At 44.9% G+C, this 14,718-nt stretch overlaps 1 protein-coding gene across 11 annotated transcripts in view; it reads left to right on the top strand.

The window, feature by feature from the left end:
* FAM219A (family with sequence similarity 219 member A) overlaps positions 1-14,718 on the top strand; it is a 103,043-nt gene that overhangs the window by 49,868 nt on the left and 38,457 nt on the right. For all 11 annotated transcript variants that reach the window (XM_055698717.1, XM_055698712.1, XM_055698716.1 and 8 more), the window contains one exon: positions 9,747-9,846. In XM_055698717.1, coding sequence (XP_055554692.1) covers positions 9,747-9,846 — 100 coding nt within the window. The remainder of the gene's footprint in view (positions 1-9,746; positions 9,847-14,718) is intronic.

Genomic DNA, 14,718 nt, shown 5'->3' with positions numbered 1-14,718 from the left:
TTTGAAAGGCCATGGAGAACAGGAGGGGTGCCTGAGGACAGGAGGAAAGCCAGGGCCGCTCTGGCCTTCAAAAAGGGCAAGAAGGAGGATCCGGGAGACTACAGGCCAGTCAGCCTCACCTCCATCCCTGGAAAGGTGATGGAACAGCTCATCCTGGTGGTCATCTCAAAGCACGTGGAGGAAAAGGGGTCATCAGGAAGAGTCAACACAGATTCACCAAGGGGAAATCATGCCTGACCAACCCGATAGCCTTCTCTGATGGAAGATGAGGGGAGAGCAGCGGTGGATGTTGTCTGCCTTGACCTCAGCAAGGCTTTTGACACTGTCTCCCATAAGATCCTGACACGTAAGCTCAGGCAGTGTGGACTAGATGAGTGGACAGTGAGGTGGATCGAGAGCTGGCGGAACAGCAGGGCTCAGGGGTTGTGATCAGCGGCGCAGAGTCCAGCTGGAGGCCTGTAGCTCGCGGTGCTCCCAGGGGTCGGTGCTGGGCCCGGTCCCGTTCAACTCATTCACCATTGACCTGGACGAAGGGACTGAGCGCACCCTCAGCAAGTTTGCTGATGATGCAGAACTGGGAGGAGCGGCTGACACACCAGGAGGCTGCGCTGCCGTTCAGAGAGACCTGGACGGGCTGGAGAGTCGGGCAGAGGAACCTCATGAAGTTCCACAGCGGCACGTGTAGGGTCCTGCCCCTGGGGAGGGACAGCCCCAGGCACCAGCACAGGCTGGGGTGACCTGCTGGGGGGCAGCTCTGCGGAGAAGGACCTGGGAGTGCTGCTGGGCAGCCAGTTGCCCACGGGCCAGCTGTGTGCCCCGGTGGGCAGCCAGTTGCCCGTGGGCCAGCTGTGTGCCCCGGTGGCCAAGCAGGCCAGTGGGACCCTGGGGGGCATGAGGAGGAGCGGGGCCAGCAGGTCGAGGGGGGATCCTACCCCTCTGCTCTGCCCTGGTGAGGTCCCACCTGCAGTGCTGTGCCCAGTGCTGGGCTCCCCAGTTCAGAAGGGACTGGGAACTGCTGGGGAGGGTCCGGTGGGGGCTGCAAAGACCATCAGGGGACTGGAGCATCTGCCTGGTGAGGAAAGGCTGAGGGAGCTGCGCCTCTTTAGCCTGGAGGAGATTGAGAGGGGATCTTATCAATGCACACAAATACCTTAAGTGTCAGGAGGATGGGTCCAAGCTCTGTTCAGCGGTGCCCAGCGATGGGACAAGGGGCAGCAATCACAAACAGAAGCACTGAAAGTTTCACCTGAATCTGAGGAAGAACTTCTTCACCTTGAGGGTGACAGAGCCCTGGAACTGGCTGCCCAGAGAGGTTGTTGAGTCTCCTGTGGAGACATTCAAAACTGCCTGGGCATGACTCTGCAGCCTGCTCTAGGTGAACCTGCTTTAGCAGGGGGTTGGTCTAGATGATCTCCAGAGGTCCCCTCCAACCCTGACTATGGTGTGATTCTGAGACTCAGCTGCAGTATGTAGCCCAGAGCCCAAGCTCCTGTTCCTGACTGTCCTCCAAACACGCTGTGACCTTGGCTCTGACATGCTTCTCAATTTATAATCATTTTGAGGGTATCCTCCCGCATGAGCTGTGGTTTGAAGAGCAGTTGTAAAGTTGTTTGGTGATTTTGATATCCTGGTTTGGCCCAATGCCTGTTGCTAAACGGACTCCTACAATAGCTACCAAGGATTTTGTGGTGCTTTATTGCCTTACATACTCATATGTCTCATGTTGCAGCTCAGAGGTGTGGCTGTATAACCAGATGTGTATAAGGAAAGGTGTAATGTCAGCATAGGTATGTCCTTAACAAGGAAGGAAATGTTTTGGTATTGAAGCACCCTGAAAATATACTTCAGTTAATAGCTGGTTTTAAATAATTATTGCATGCCAGCCACTTGGCAAGCGCTACAGGCAGTGGGAAGTGCAGTGTGGCATTTCTCTAATTTGCAATGTTAATGATCCAATTTAAGTCATGTAAAGTTAACACAAACCTATAAATGAATGTGATAATAGTGATGGCTTATGCGTGAGAGAAGAGGGAAATACGGTGTTAAATATATTCTATCGTGATTGAAAGGAAAGGACTGTGGGATGCTTGTGCTGGTTTCTTGGAGGGAAACCTAACAGAAATCATGTAATTACTGCCATTTTTCTTCCTTGTCCCTCAGTTGCTTTCCCAAAGTATTTGGTTGGTGCTTCCTCTGTTATTGTAGACTCCCAGGATTAGTCATACATCATCACCTAAAAAAAGATACTTTCTTCCCTGTGCTGCAAATGTCATTTTTGATCAGGAAAACAGAACTGTGAAGCATCTTGTTCCCTTTCCACAGCTTACACCTTCCTGCTTGCTGCATTTTTTTCAGCTTGAGTGTGGCATGACAAACCCCTTGCAGCCAGGGCTCCAAGGGAGCATTTCAGCGCGAGCTCTGTGACATACACAGGCAGACTGGCACTTCTCTCCTGCCCCCATTTGAAACACGGCAAAGATCCAAACCCTCACTACCTGCCAGTAAGCTGAGTTACCCCAACTACAGGTGTACACAGTAAAAAGTCATTTAAGTGACATTCTGGTTCAATTTAATTAATATGACTTGAGGTTTTAATCATGGAGCAATATTAACAGTTCTGGCTTTTCAACTGCTAAAAAAAATGGCTTCAAATACTGGTTTGTCATACAATTATAAACTGAACAGGTTCAAAATCTGGATCTTGTAGTGGATATTGCAGGCCTAATTTGTTACTGTTAAGTAAGTTTTCTTCGGTTGCTCAGAAAAGGAAAACAGCAACGTTGTAACTGGTACATTGGCAGAGCTAGTAGAAAGTCAATAAACAGTTGTTGTTTATTGCTTTGTTGAAACTGAGTCAGTAGCTATCTGAATGTATTTCAGTGTATCAGTCGTTGCGTCACCAAAATGGCATATATTTTCACTTTGGTGAAAAGTGGTGGTGATGCTGAGATGAGCAGTTAGTGCTCTGGATCCAGCAGCGTGCACATGCTGATGAAAAGTGACAACCACATCTTCCCAGGAGCCTTCTGCTGTGATCACTGTGTGATTCTGGAGTTCCTTCAACATGTAAGACTTAGAAAAAAGATGGTTTTCTTCAGCTTACCCAGAGAGAAGAAGGTGACGGCCAGCTGTAGTCCTTGACAGTGGGTAGGGGAGTTTGGAGAACCTCTCTCTCCTGGAATAAACTGGTGTTCTGCCTAAATGAGTTTGGCTTAGAAGCAGGCTCCTCTCCTCTAAAGACAGATGGGGGAAAGGGACCTGAAAAGATAGGGATCTTACCAGCTTGCACCAAATCCAGATGAACTTGCCCCAAAACCTGATCAGCTCTGTTGATTTTCTGTGTGACAAATTAGTTTCTAACCCAGGCTCACAACAGCAATTCCACAACTTCCGTCAGGCAAATGTACAGCTCCTTAACCATACCTCTGCAGTTTTCTTTGCTATTTCCTTGCAACCCTGCTGTAATTTAAGGTAATTTTTTCTTATTCTAGTAATCAGAAACATGAAAAATAAATTACTCCCTTTTTCTCTGTGGCAGTCTTTTCTGTATGTGAAGATGGCAATTGTATCCCTCCTTAGCCTTCCCCTTTCTGCTCTGAACAACCCCATTCTTCCAGTGTTCCTGGATGGTTGTAGCTTCTAGCTTTTATCTGTAGGACAGCTGAAGGAATTACATCTTCCTTGAAATAATGGGCTCCAACATTGTATGTTTAAGCTGAAGCCTGAGGGGTGTGAGGGAGAGCCTGAGAGTCTTTTGTGAGGCTTGCAGGTTCCACTCCTGCCACACATCCACCTGTGACACTTTCTCTTGCTGAACATGCCATTATGGACCATTGTTCATCTATATGGTGGATTCAGCTTGATCCACTGTAAATCTGACAGCCTTTGAGACTCTCCTTTTATGCTATTTCTTACACAGACTACGTGCATCTTGATTCCCAGTGGTTTTGTACCCAGTGGTTTTTTTAAGCACTTCATGTTCATAGATATGTCTGTATTGTAGTGATACGTAGAGGCTGCAGAGGTCTGTTGTCCAAAACACTGTGAGGTCGTGCTATTACATACCTACCTGTGCACACCGAGTCCCCTCCCCAGAAGCCTGCTGCCTACAGCTGCATTTCTTGGTATAACCTAGTGTGGTACAGCTTGAAGCAGACTGAATCTGCAGACACCATAGCATTTTCTGTTCCCAGGGCAGAGAGTCTGAAGGCATAAATATTTATTAGCAGGAGCAATGTTCTAGCCTGAGAGCCTGGGATGACAACATAGGAATGATAGAAACTTCTCGGTGACCTGAATGTACCCCCTGTATTTGGGGTGCATGCAGTTTCTCACACATTTTCCTGTTCCCCAAGTCAGTCTCTCAAGTACAGAACACGTATCAATTTTTCCAAACTCAATGTTTGATGTGGAAAAGAAGCAAAAAACTTGGGCTTGTCCTTTCTTGTTAGCATTTGTTTGCAGCATGTGATCCACATGGGCAGCTTCAGAAAGCAGGAGTCCACTGAGCTGTGAGTGCTCACTGTAGGCTGTCACACACACGTTGGTACCGAGACTTCCAGCATCTTTAAGAAGACAGCAAGCAGTGGTACTGGAGAGAGACAAAAGGTAGCTGGGTGATACTGCTGAGCAGCCATCTCATACTGATTCAGCTGATGATGATCAGACAAAAGCCTCTGCAGAGGTGGTGGGTAAAGCCCTGTATATTGGCTCTTTCCTTGAGATTAGAGGGTAAGGGCAACCATGCCCCTCTGCTTTATCAAAAAGCAGAGCTCCTTTAGTGATCATAGAATTTCTCCCAGGCAGCAGAGTGGAGAACATTTTCTTAGGGCTGTAAAAATGACTGATTTTTAGGATAAGGAAGGGTGGGCAGATAGAGACATCTCAGTTTCCAGCTGTGTTTTTAAGGGGCAGCTGAAGGCTGCAGAAACTGCATGTGCCCGTTCCCTTCCATGTGCACTGGGGTCCCAGAGGATTTGCAGGGTGAAAGGCAGAGGCTAGTGAAGCTTACAAGGTGTCAGAAGTGTTGACTGTGAAGTAAGGCAAAGGAGGCTGCATTTTCCAAGGCGTTACAAGGATACATTTGTATGCAGCACTCAGCTCCACCGCTCAGGGTGTGACTGCAGAGTTTGCTGGCTGCTTGAGGCTATTCCCCCCACCCCCCCCTACTCAGTGTGGGTTACTGGGAGAGGTATACAATAGGAATAAAAAGGCTATTGACCTGGTGCATTAAGGCAGATGATGTGTTCTTGCTAAGTACTGCAAAAAGGAAAGGAGGGATTTAAAAAAAGAGAAAGAATAAAAACCCTGCTGAACATGCCATCTTCCTTCAACTCTTGATTTCAGTTTTGAGTCATTTTAGGTTCTCTCTGTGCCCCTGCATATGGAGGATTCACAGCACTTCTGCTCCACGAAAGTTCACTGGAACTAATTTCTAATGTTCAGAAATGTCACACAGTACACACACTGTAGGATATGGCTGTATCTGGCAGGAGGGCAGTTTTCAAGGTCTGTTGTGTCAAGCCTATAAGAAAAAACAAACCAGTAAGGAACCACCCCACTGTTCAAGTGCTGTGGTTGTGTGTGCCCCATTAAAATGTGAACATGTGGGGAGAAAACTTCGATTAAACTCTGGCCCCAGCCAAACATTCATGCAGTGGCCTGATTGAATGTATTTTTTCCTTAGGAATGAAGACATAAGAAGACCTCAGGAACAAAAAATCCCTTAAATATATTGAATTTCCATAGCCATTTTAAAGCCCCTGCAGCAACATCTCAGTACTTGCCTTCTAATTGGGAGTGTTGTGTTCCCTGCAGCAACCCAAGAGAAATCACATCGTCTGGCCTGGTACCAGTCACACCACCACGTAGCTGAGATTTTGATGTCAGGGTCAGAGCTGAATGCATTGGTCTAGGGAGACTTGTAAAAAAAGGACAAAATTGCAAAGTGAATTCCAATAGCAAAAGCCCACACTGAGTCTCAGTGTGCTCAGAGGCATTCACAAGCTAAAGGCTAATTAGTCAAGTAAATGTTTCGCTGGGTGGGTGAGCTATATATAGAGAAATGCACCTGTTCAGTATGCACAGAAGCAAAGTGTGTTCCTGCAAAGAGGCAGCTCCAGCCAAGCAGCCGTGGGAATGCTGCATTCTTGCAGCTGGGGTTGTTACTGTAGGGTCATGTGTGTTGCTGTAGAACATCTACAAAGTGATGGATGGGAAATACGACAGTGCCTTAGCACTCCTGGCCCAGGGATAGATACCTGCTGGCACTGACGATGCTGTCTCTGGCCCAGCTTGGTTTCCTTTTGGATCTGTTTTACTCTCTGGAGGCAGCAAGGCTATGTGCACAGCGGTGATCACCCAGACTGCTGTTGCTTTGTGATCCCTCTGTGCAGGTCTTGGATTTGTTGTGTGGCCATAACATGTTCCCCTGGTGGGTCTGCTGTAGAGGTGCCATGCTGCTGTGGCAGAAAAGTGTCATTACAAACCTTGGAGATGACTTCCTGGTGCGAACCGGCATTATTATGGACTCTGCTGCTGTGTCCTTCATCGTTCTGACCTCCAGTGTCAAGAGGCCGGCATGCAGTCTCCACCAGTTGGCCAGCCTCCTCTGTAGTCAGTGGGGAGAGGGGACACATCTCCAAGGACAGATTCATCTCTTTGTAACGTGAGTGTCCAAGACAGGATGGAATGAATCGCTCTTTGAAAGTCATCTTTGTTTTCTCTGGAGGTCTAGGAAGCCTTTTCTGTTTGTTTGGTCTATAGCTTTGAGATTGCTCCAGCTGTGTCCTCTGGTCCAGGACCAGAGTCCAGATCCTCAAAGGCACCTCAGAACATTTCTCCCCTCCCTCTATTCATGCAAATGGATGTCTGATATCACTGGCAGACTACCCAAAAGGAAGAACTGCTATCAGCACATCAGCTGCTGAGAAAAGTGAGGGCTGGTGTTTGTTTAAATCGTTTAAACGTAATTTTAACAACATGAACCTGAGCTAATCCTCATAGCCAGGTTCCCTTCTCTGCCATGTGAACTTCTGTCTGTGAGCACATGTGACTCTACGCTGGACTGCACCAGCACAGGAGGCAGAATGTGGCCATCATACTATGTCCTCTACCATAATATGTCTACTCCCATGCCTTCCTGCAGGCAGCAGGTTGTGTCTCCAAGGTCTTGTTTGTGGTTAGTAGCACTAGGAAGCATCCAGCTCTTGGATTCCTGCTCCTTTAAAACAGCTGTATCCTTCCTTTTCCCAGCCTGTCAAGAGAAAAGGTTCTCATCTGGGAAGCCTGGACTCAGATGATGCCACTAACCACGTTACACATCCCATCTTGGAGAGCTTCTAGCATGTCTAGGAGACAGTCATGTCCTTTGTATTATCTGGCCATTCCCATGAATATCCTTTCCTACAGCCTTCTCAATCTAGCCCCTTCATCTGGGTGTGTTTAAGACCAATCCCATGTTCCAAGGATACTGCAAGAACTGGTCTTCGATTGAGATCATAGAATAGGTTCTGACACAGAAAAAAAGGTTGGCTATTTTAAGTCCATTTAAAGGTCTCACCTACTGTTGTGCCATTTCCCCAAGAGGACAATAACAGGGTGAGCCCATGGTGGTGCCTCTCCCTGGTTCCCTCCCTCCAGTGGTGTGTGTCTCAGGGCAGGATGAGACAGAAGCAGTGTTTTTGGGTTTGGCAGATATTCCTTCCATTCATTTCTCCCACTCTTTCCTGAGCCCCTTTTAGCATCCACAGCAGCATATCATCTGCTGTATGGAGAAGTGCTGAGTTTGATCCCAGCTGCTGCATGTTCACTGCCACTTGGTGTCTCATGCTTGTAGAAAATAAGGGCTATCTGGCCCCTTTTCACCTTCTCACCCTACTCAGGATTATTTAGACTTCTCACAGAGGCCCTGTGCTTTGTCTTTCCCTGGCTGAAGAGTCTTGTTCGGTCTAGCTGGTTGTGCGATGGGACCTGTCATCCAAGATATCTCTTCCTTGAGTGAAAGCTGCTAGCTACACCTCATCATTTTCATTTATAAAAGTTGTGATTGTTTTTCTTCTTTGTACTACCTCACTTTTAGCTTAATATAATTTCAGCTGCTCTATTTTGTCATTTAGTGTTGTTATTAAAGTAGGATTTTTAACCTAAAATGCAGGTGATCCATCATTTATGCCTGTTTTCTCCTGGAGACTGGCTTTTTATTTGCAACCTGCTCTAACCTTTTTAACCAGTCATTAACTGCTGCATTAGAGGGAAAGTCCAGCAGTGACTGCATTAGAGGAAAGCAGAAGAAATTGCATTATCTATTCAATGTCCATTTCAATGTCAAAATTGAATGCAAGGTCTTGTAAGCACCATCCATTTTAAGTATTGTCAAAGTTTACAGGATAGTGCAAAGGAGCAGAATTTTGATAAAATATTATAACCCTACTTATGTTATTTGACCAGTTTCTATGAAGACAGGGCCTAATTCAGGAATTACATTTTATCTCAGAAGCACAGTGTATTAATAAGAGCTAATGTGCACTGCAGAGAGGAGGCAGGCACTAGGGAAGAAGTGGCTTGCCAAGTGATTTTTTTACTGAGAGCAAAGTCCAATGGTACCTTGCCTTGAAATTCAATGACTCTGCCTTGCATACAGGTGTCAGTGGCAAACAATAGTTGCATTTTTATAAGAAATTGTGTACAAAATACAAACTGCAGAAACTGAGAGACAGGCAACATCAATTCACCAGTTTGGAATGGTATTTTCTAGTATTTGGTTTCTGGCACTTTGTTCCATTTCTTACAAAGTGACGGTTTCTTCAGATATTAGACCTAACATTGGATGTTTGTTTTCCTTGTGCAGCTCTATTATAATTACAAATTTACATACACTTATGCATATATGTATGTGTATATTCAGTTTAGTTTCGAGCTTCTAGGTGGGAAGAAGTGAACACGTTGGAAAACCAATTTTAATTTTCACTATGGTGCTAAGTAGAAGTAAGTTCCAACAGGTTTTAACTTTGCTGTGAAAGATCTGTAAATGTTTTTTAGCTGTGGTAGAACTGCCTTAATGGGTAGTTTGAATCTCTCTGAATCCTTTGATGTGCTGTACCATAGAGTACAACACTACCTGAATTAGGTTGTCTGCAGGTAGGCATGATGGAACGGACTCTGTGTTTGGGGAGCATTGGTGCTGACAGATACTGAATAAATTTTTCCAGTTAGCCACAAAATAAGTTCAGTATTAGAAGTACAGGCTTATTCATTGTTCTTCCAAGAGGGACTGGAGATTGAATTCTACTCATTCAGTCGTTATTCCTTCTAAGCTGGACTTTCACACAGGCTGGTCATGAGCTTTTGAGTTTTAATCATGAGGTTTACTGTTCCACTTGGAACTGAGGTGAAACTGTAAATGCATTTCATACAACACCCCAAAGAGTCATCAGATGAAAATGATTTGGGATTACTGCCAACCCAGGCTGAATTTGAACTGGTGACCCACCCTCCACATTATATTCCCAGTATCATCCATCATATAAGTCTGATGTTGAAATCTGGCATTTCCAGAGGTACTTTGAGCATACTAAATGTGCTTCCAAGTTCTGTCTTTTGCCCCTGGGTTTCAGCTATTCAAAACACCATCATGTTCTCTGCTCCCTGTGAATGCGGGTGGGGGTGGACTCACCTAACAGCCAGAGATGAGACAGCATAACTTTTAGCTAAACCATTCTGTTTCATTTCCTTTTCTTTCTTAACAGGATCCAACAGCTGCATCTATTTCGGACAGAGATTGTGATACAAGAGAGGGAGAGACTGTAGCCATGAACTATAAGCCGTCCCCACTTCAAGTGAAATTAGGTGAGTCTTTGCTGATGGAGAGTGAAAAGGCTGAATCCAAGGTCTGAAATACAGTGAGGTGCTTGTGGGATCTCCGTGTGTGTGGCAGAGCATGCCAGCTCGGCTCAAACAACTCACAGAGTAGTTTTATCATTGTGATTCTGCTGCTGAGGGAGCTGACCTACAAACATGTGAGGACCCTGTATCTTGGGCAGTGGTAGAGGAAGGAAGCTATGCCTTGAAAGGAAGGCATAGCTTTTAAACCTACAGGTTTTTATCAAGCTAAGATCAAGGCTTGGCCAGACAAAGAATGAAGATAATATAGAGGGATTGTAAAAAGATGAGAAGACAGAATAACTGCAAACAAAAGGGAAAGGATCAGAGACTTGGGCCACTACCAGGAAAAGACAGAGCTGTGTTACTTTGAGATGAGGGGCATGTAGGTCTGTAAAGGTTCACATACAAATACTTGTGCTATTTCTGAGCAATATTTTTTAAGTTCTGGAAGCAGAATCATCCAATTAGCATAATACACTGCTTCCTCGCAAGGCTAATGCTTACAAGAGGACAGCAATCCACACGTGGCTGTCTTGCCTCCAAAACCTGAGCCACTATTGTGTCACACAGCCTCAAGAAACTGATGAAGGACAAGTCAAACAGTGTGCTTTTTGCTCAGAGCATGGGTAAAAAATGGGAATCTAAGTCTGGAACATTTCCCAGTGGGGGCAGGAAGCAGTCCTCTGGTTCTCCTTCACATCAGAAACAATGACACTGAGAGGGTGCTACTGGAGCTGCTAGAGGGTGACTGTGCCATGTTGGGGAAGACTCTGAAGGGAGTGGATGCCCACATGTTTAGTGGGATAGCTCTGGCCCCTACCAGATGAGTAACAGGGAAGGTTAGCAGACAGCTAAGATTTGAAGAAGATTTGGGAAGGTTTGGGCATTGGTGTGTGATTATGAAGAGATGCTCTCAATAGATAGGTTTTACCCAAGGACCTGCAGTACTACTGCAAACACTACTGTTGGCCTCATTTATAAGAGGAGCCTTAAAGAAACACCAGGAAAAGGCTGGGAAGCACTTGTGAAGTCTCAAGGCTCTGCCCGAGTAGATGGTAAATTGAATAATCAGACTAATCTGGTCATAGCAGTACAGAAAGGAATGTAACAGAGTAGACTTATAGACAGCAAAGGAAAAGAAAATAGTTGAATAGGCAAGATCTCACTGAAGGAGTGACTAGAAAGGAGAAGATAGAAAGTTGGATATGCAAATGCAGCAAGATTGTGCAGCAAAGTGAAGGACCTTGAGCTGCTGATACAGGACGTGAGCAAGTGCACTGCGCCAGCAGATCTGTCCTGCAATCGCAGTTACAAATACTCTAAAACCAGTGGCTGCTTTTCAGGAAGGGGAGCAGCTGTATATGTTAGTGACAGCACAACTCACAGTTTGGTAAAACATTGTCACTGCCAGCATGCCATATGCCACTAGGATCCTTTTTCACTGCCAGAAGAGTTTTATAGTGCTATTAGAGAGATAGTTTCTACTGCAGTAGTTGTTTGGGATAATCTAACATCAGGAATCAGGCTGGAGAGCAATTGATACTATTATTGGTAAGTCTGAGATGTTCTTGCATTTCTAAGCAATAAGAATATCCTCCACAGATTCGCTAACAGGGCAGAAAATGGTGCTATTTTAGACATGGATTTGGTAAGTCATGAGGACATTATAGGAGATCTGATCATGTTGGGTTCTGGGATGACAAGTTCAATTCATGCAAATTAAATGAAAATATAATTTGAGGTAGATCTGTAACAAACCTCAGCTTTATAAACGAAGTGCTTAAGCAAAGCCAGTAGACTGAGAAACCCAGGAACTCAAAACACATCAGACTGTGTTTAAGGAAGTTGCTACATTAGTTGATTGCAAGATAACTAATTATTAAAATGGACTAATACGTGAAAACACTCCATAGTCACACTTCTGCAGAGCTTACCAGCTCTTTTCCAAGGATCAGATACAACAGAATGATTAGTCTTTCTGCCAGAACTTCTGCTTTTCCACAGAGGGAAAATTCTGTTTCACTTAGCCACTGCTGAATGGAGGCAAAGGGAGGTATTGGAAGACTCTGAACAGTTTTTGTGGTAGATAGACGTGTACCATTGTCAGGGCCTCCTTTCCAGCTAGGGCTTCTGCCCAGTGAATACTCAGTGCTGACCACAATACACTTATGAATGTAATAGTTTTGTGAAACCTACCAACTTAAGAGGAATTGTCCTGCAAGGCTGACAAGCATCCCTGCCTTGTCTCCAGAGAGAAGTCTGCTTAAAAACCTCTCTCTCTCTCACCCTCTTTAATTAGGTGAACACATACCTAGTGGCATTTGGATTGACCCTCTACTCTTAGCTACACCCAAGTGAGCTCTAAGTTACCTGGGGCAAAACCCAAAAAAAAAAAAATACTATCGGTATTGTCTGTAGCCAGTGTAACATACCTTTAATCCACATCAGCTCCTGCTGTTGTCATTATTAAAATCTGCTGAGCCTTTACAATTTTCAAGCAGTTTAATAGCTTGCATCTCCCAGCTGTGACCCCTGTTCCTCCAACTAGATCTTTGTCTCTTCTGCATTTAACTTGTCAGGATTTGGATTGTTTTTATAATCTCTTCAAGGCTAGAGAAAGTCATGGTAGTAAATGTTTAATAGTTTAACTGGCAGAGCAATTGTTGGGGATGGTAGCAACTAGGATTTTCATCCTATTGCAGGTAGTGGCATTTTTCACTGTTAAATCAGAATCAATTGTTCAAATGTCAAATGCTCTGATGGAGGGTTGATAAATGTCATTTTTCACTCTGTGAAGATTCATATATGCTTGCTGGAAACTTCTTTCAGCTGAGCTCAATTAAATACCAACCCAGCATGAATGCAACTTTTGCCTGCATAGGCCACAGTGATTGAAGTGTGACAGAAAGAGCGTGCTGTGCTGCATGCACTGAACACGATTTATCCTGCTGCTTGAATGGTCTTTTCCTTGGTTGTTTCTCGCCCTCTGAATAAATACATTTGGCCACGTGTTTACTTGGGGGGTCAGTTAGATACAAGAAAAACTTCACAGGTGGCTTATATTGCTACTGATTTCCTAAAGGTTACACCTGATTTATAAGTGGAACAGTAAAATATTTAGCTTGCTGGTGAGGCCACATCAGAAAAGAGAACCTCACACCAAGGAAAAATAATGTCTTCCAGTTCATGTAGTTCATCATCTTAAACCCTGATTGATATTATATCCATATTAATCATGTATTTCTTACTTCTGTAACACTCCCACTTTGTCTTTCTGTCAGGAACTGTAAGACTCAGCCACACTTCTTTTTTCCTTTCAAATCACTTGATAAGGAGGCTTCTGGCAGCACTGGGAGGGGCTGGGTGTACATTAGTGCTTAGGAGATGGCTCCTTATTAGGAGGCATATCCAGATGGAGCACATACCACAAGCCTTTTGAAAACAGAAGAGAGTAGTGATAAGGAGAGAGGGAGGGACAGGATAATCCCCAAGTGTAAATCTCAGGGACACCATATCCACTAAAAGGCAACGGATCCTCATGGGATCCCCAGGAGACAAGATATTATTTTAATGAAGCTTATGCCATCTGTTTTTCATTTTGCATTTTTAATTTCCCTTCTCTTCACTGAGGTTGCCATCCAGGCAGTCTGTCTGTCTTACCTAGCAGTCAATGACATCACAGTTTGTGTTAAAACAGAATGACCAAGATGGCAATTTATTGGGGTTCAGCAGGGCACACTACAGTGGTGATTGGGGGTTGTGGCAGTGGCATCTTCATCAGCACATCCACCACACCGGGAGCTTGGTAGTAAATCTCCTGCATCCCTGTCTGCAGATGAACATATGGGAGAGAGAGCAGACAGGGACACTCATAGCAGCTTTCATCCCTCCGAGGTAACTGTTGCCTTAGATGTAAGCACCTCCTCTCCTTGGACTAGATAGAGAATAAGTCACTGTTTTTGGAGGATTACTCAGTGGAGTGCCTAAAAGTAGAATGAGTGTCTAAGCTAGGCAAACTGGGTCCCATCTCAAGACTGAGCTACATCCAGAGGAGGTCTTCTACCATGACCAGGAGGAAGCCTAGGTGATATTGATGCAGGCTTCAAAGTGTTCATGATTTTGGTTTAGATTTTTCTTTGAAAGCTTCCTGTAAAAAAGATGGACCTGAATTGCAAATGTGACTAATTTTCCTGCTTTCCTAGCTACTGGTTTGTTCCCCTCCAAGCTTAGATCTCATGCTGGTACTCATAATACCAACTGTCCTAATAACACAGTGACTATCAGCCCCATAAGAAGCAAGTGTTGCAAAGTTGCCTTTGGTGTAAGCTGCTGTACCTCAAGTCTATAATCCAATAGCCTAACCAGAAACTTTCCTTGCCTTGAGAGGCAGGAAGCTGTTGTAAAAGTAACAAAGCAGAGCTATTTCATTAATTAATAGGATACTAACACCTTCCTCCTGCTAGCTGCATTGTGGGATGTTGCTTTTTTTCTCTAGGAGACTCAGTGCAAATTGCTCTTAAAGCACATCAGCCACAGCCCAGCTACTGCTGGAAAGGAAATTCCACTTGCCAGGAGCCTGGACCTATTGGTAGGGTGAGCATAAAAGCCTCTTGAGTCACCCTAGCCTGGCATTTTGGCTTTCTGTATGACAAGAAGGGTGTGAGAACAAGGCAATGGCCATAGTGTGGCCTGAGCCAAGCAGATGGCTCAGGGAGAGGTAAAGGAAGTCTTAGCAGAAAAAGTCATTCTCTGGCAAACAACCATAGTGTTCATCCTTCAAGGACAGATCTCAGATGATACCACCAAGGCTTCTTGCCTCCTTCTCCTTCTTCCTGT

Source organism: Falco cherrug, chromosome Z (assembly GCF_023634085.1).
Source record: "Falco cherrug isolate bFalChe1 chromosome Z, bFalChe1.pri, whole genome shotgun sequence".
Classification (NCBI taxonomy): Eukaryota; Metazoa; Chordata; class Aves; order Falconiformes; family Falconidae; genus Falco; species Falco cherrug.
Note: the sequence above shows the minus strand (reverse complement) of the source record. Positions and strands in the feature narration are given on the sequence as shown.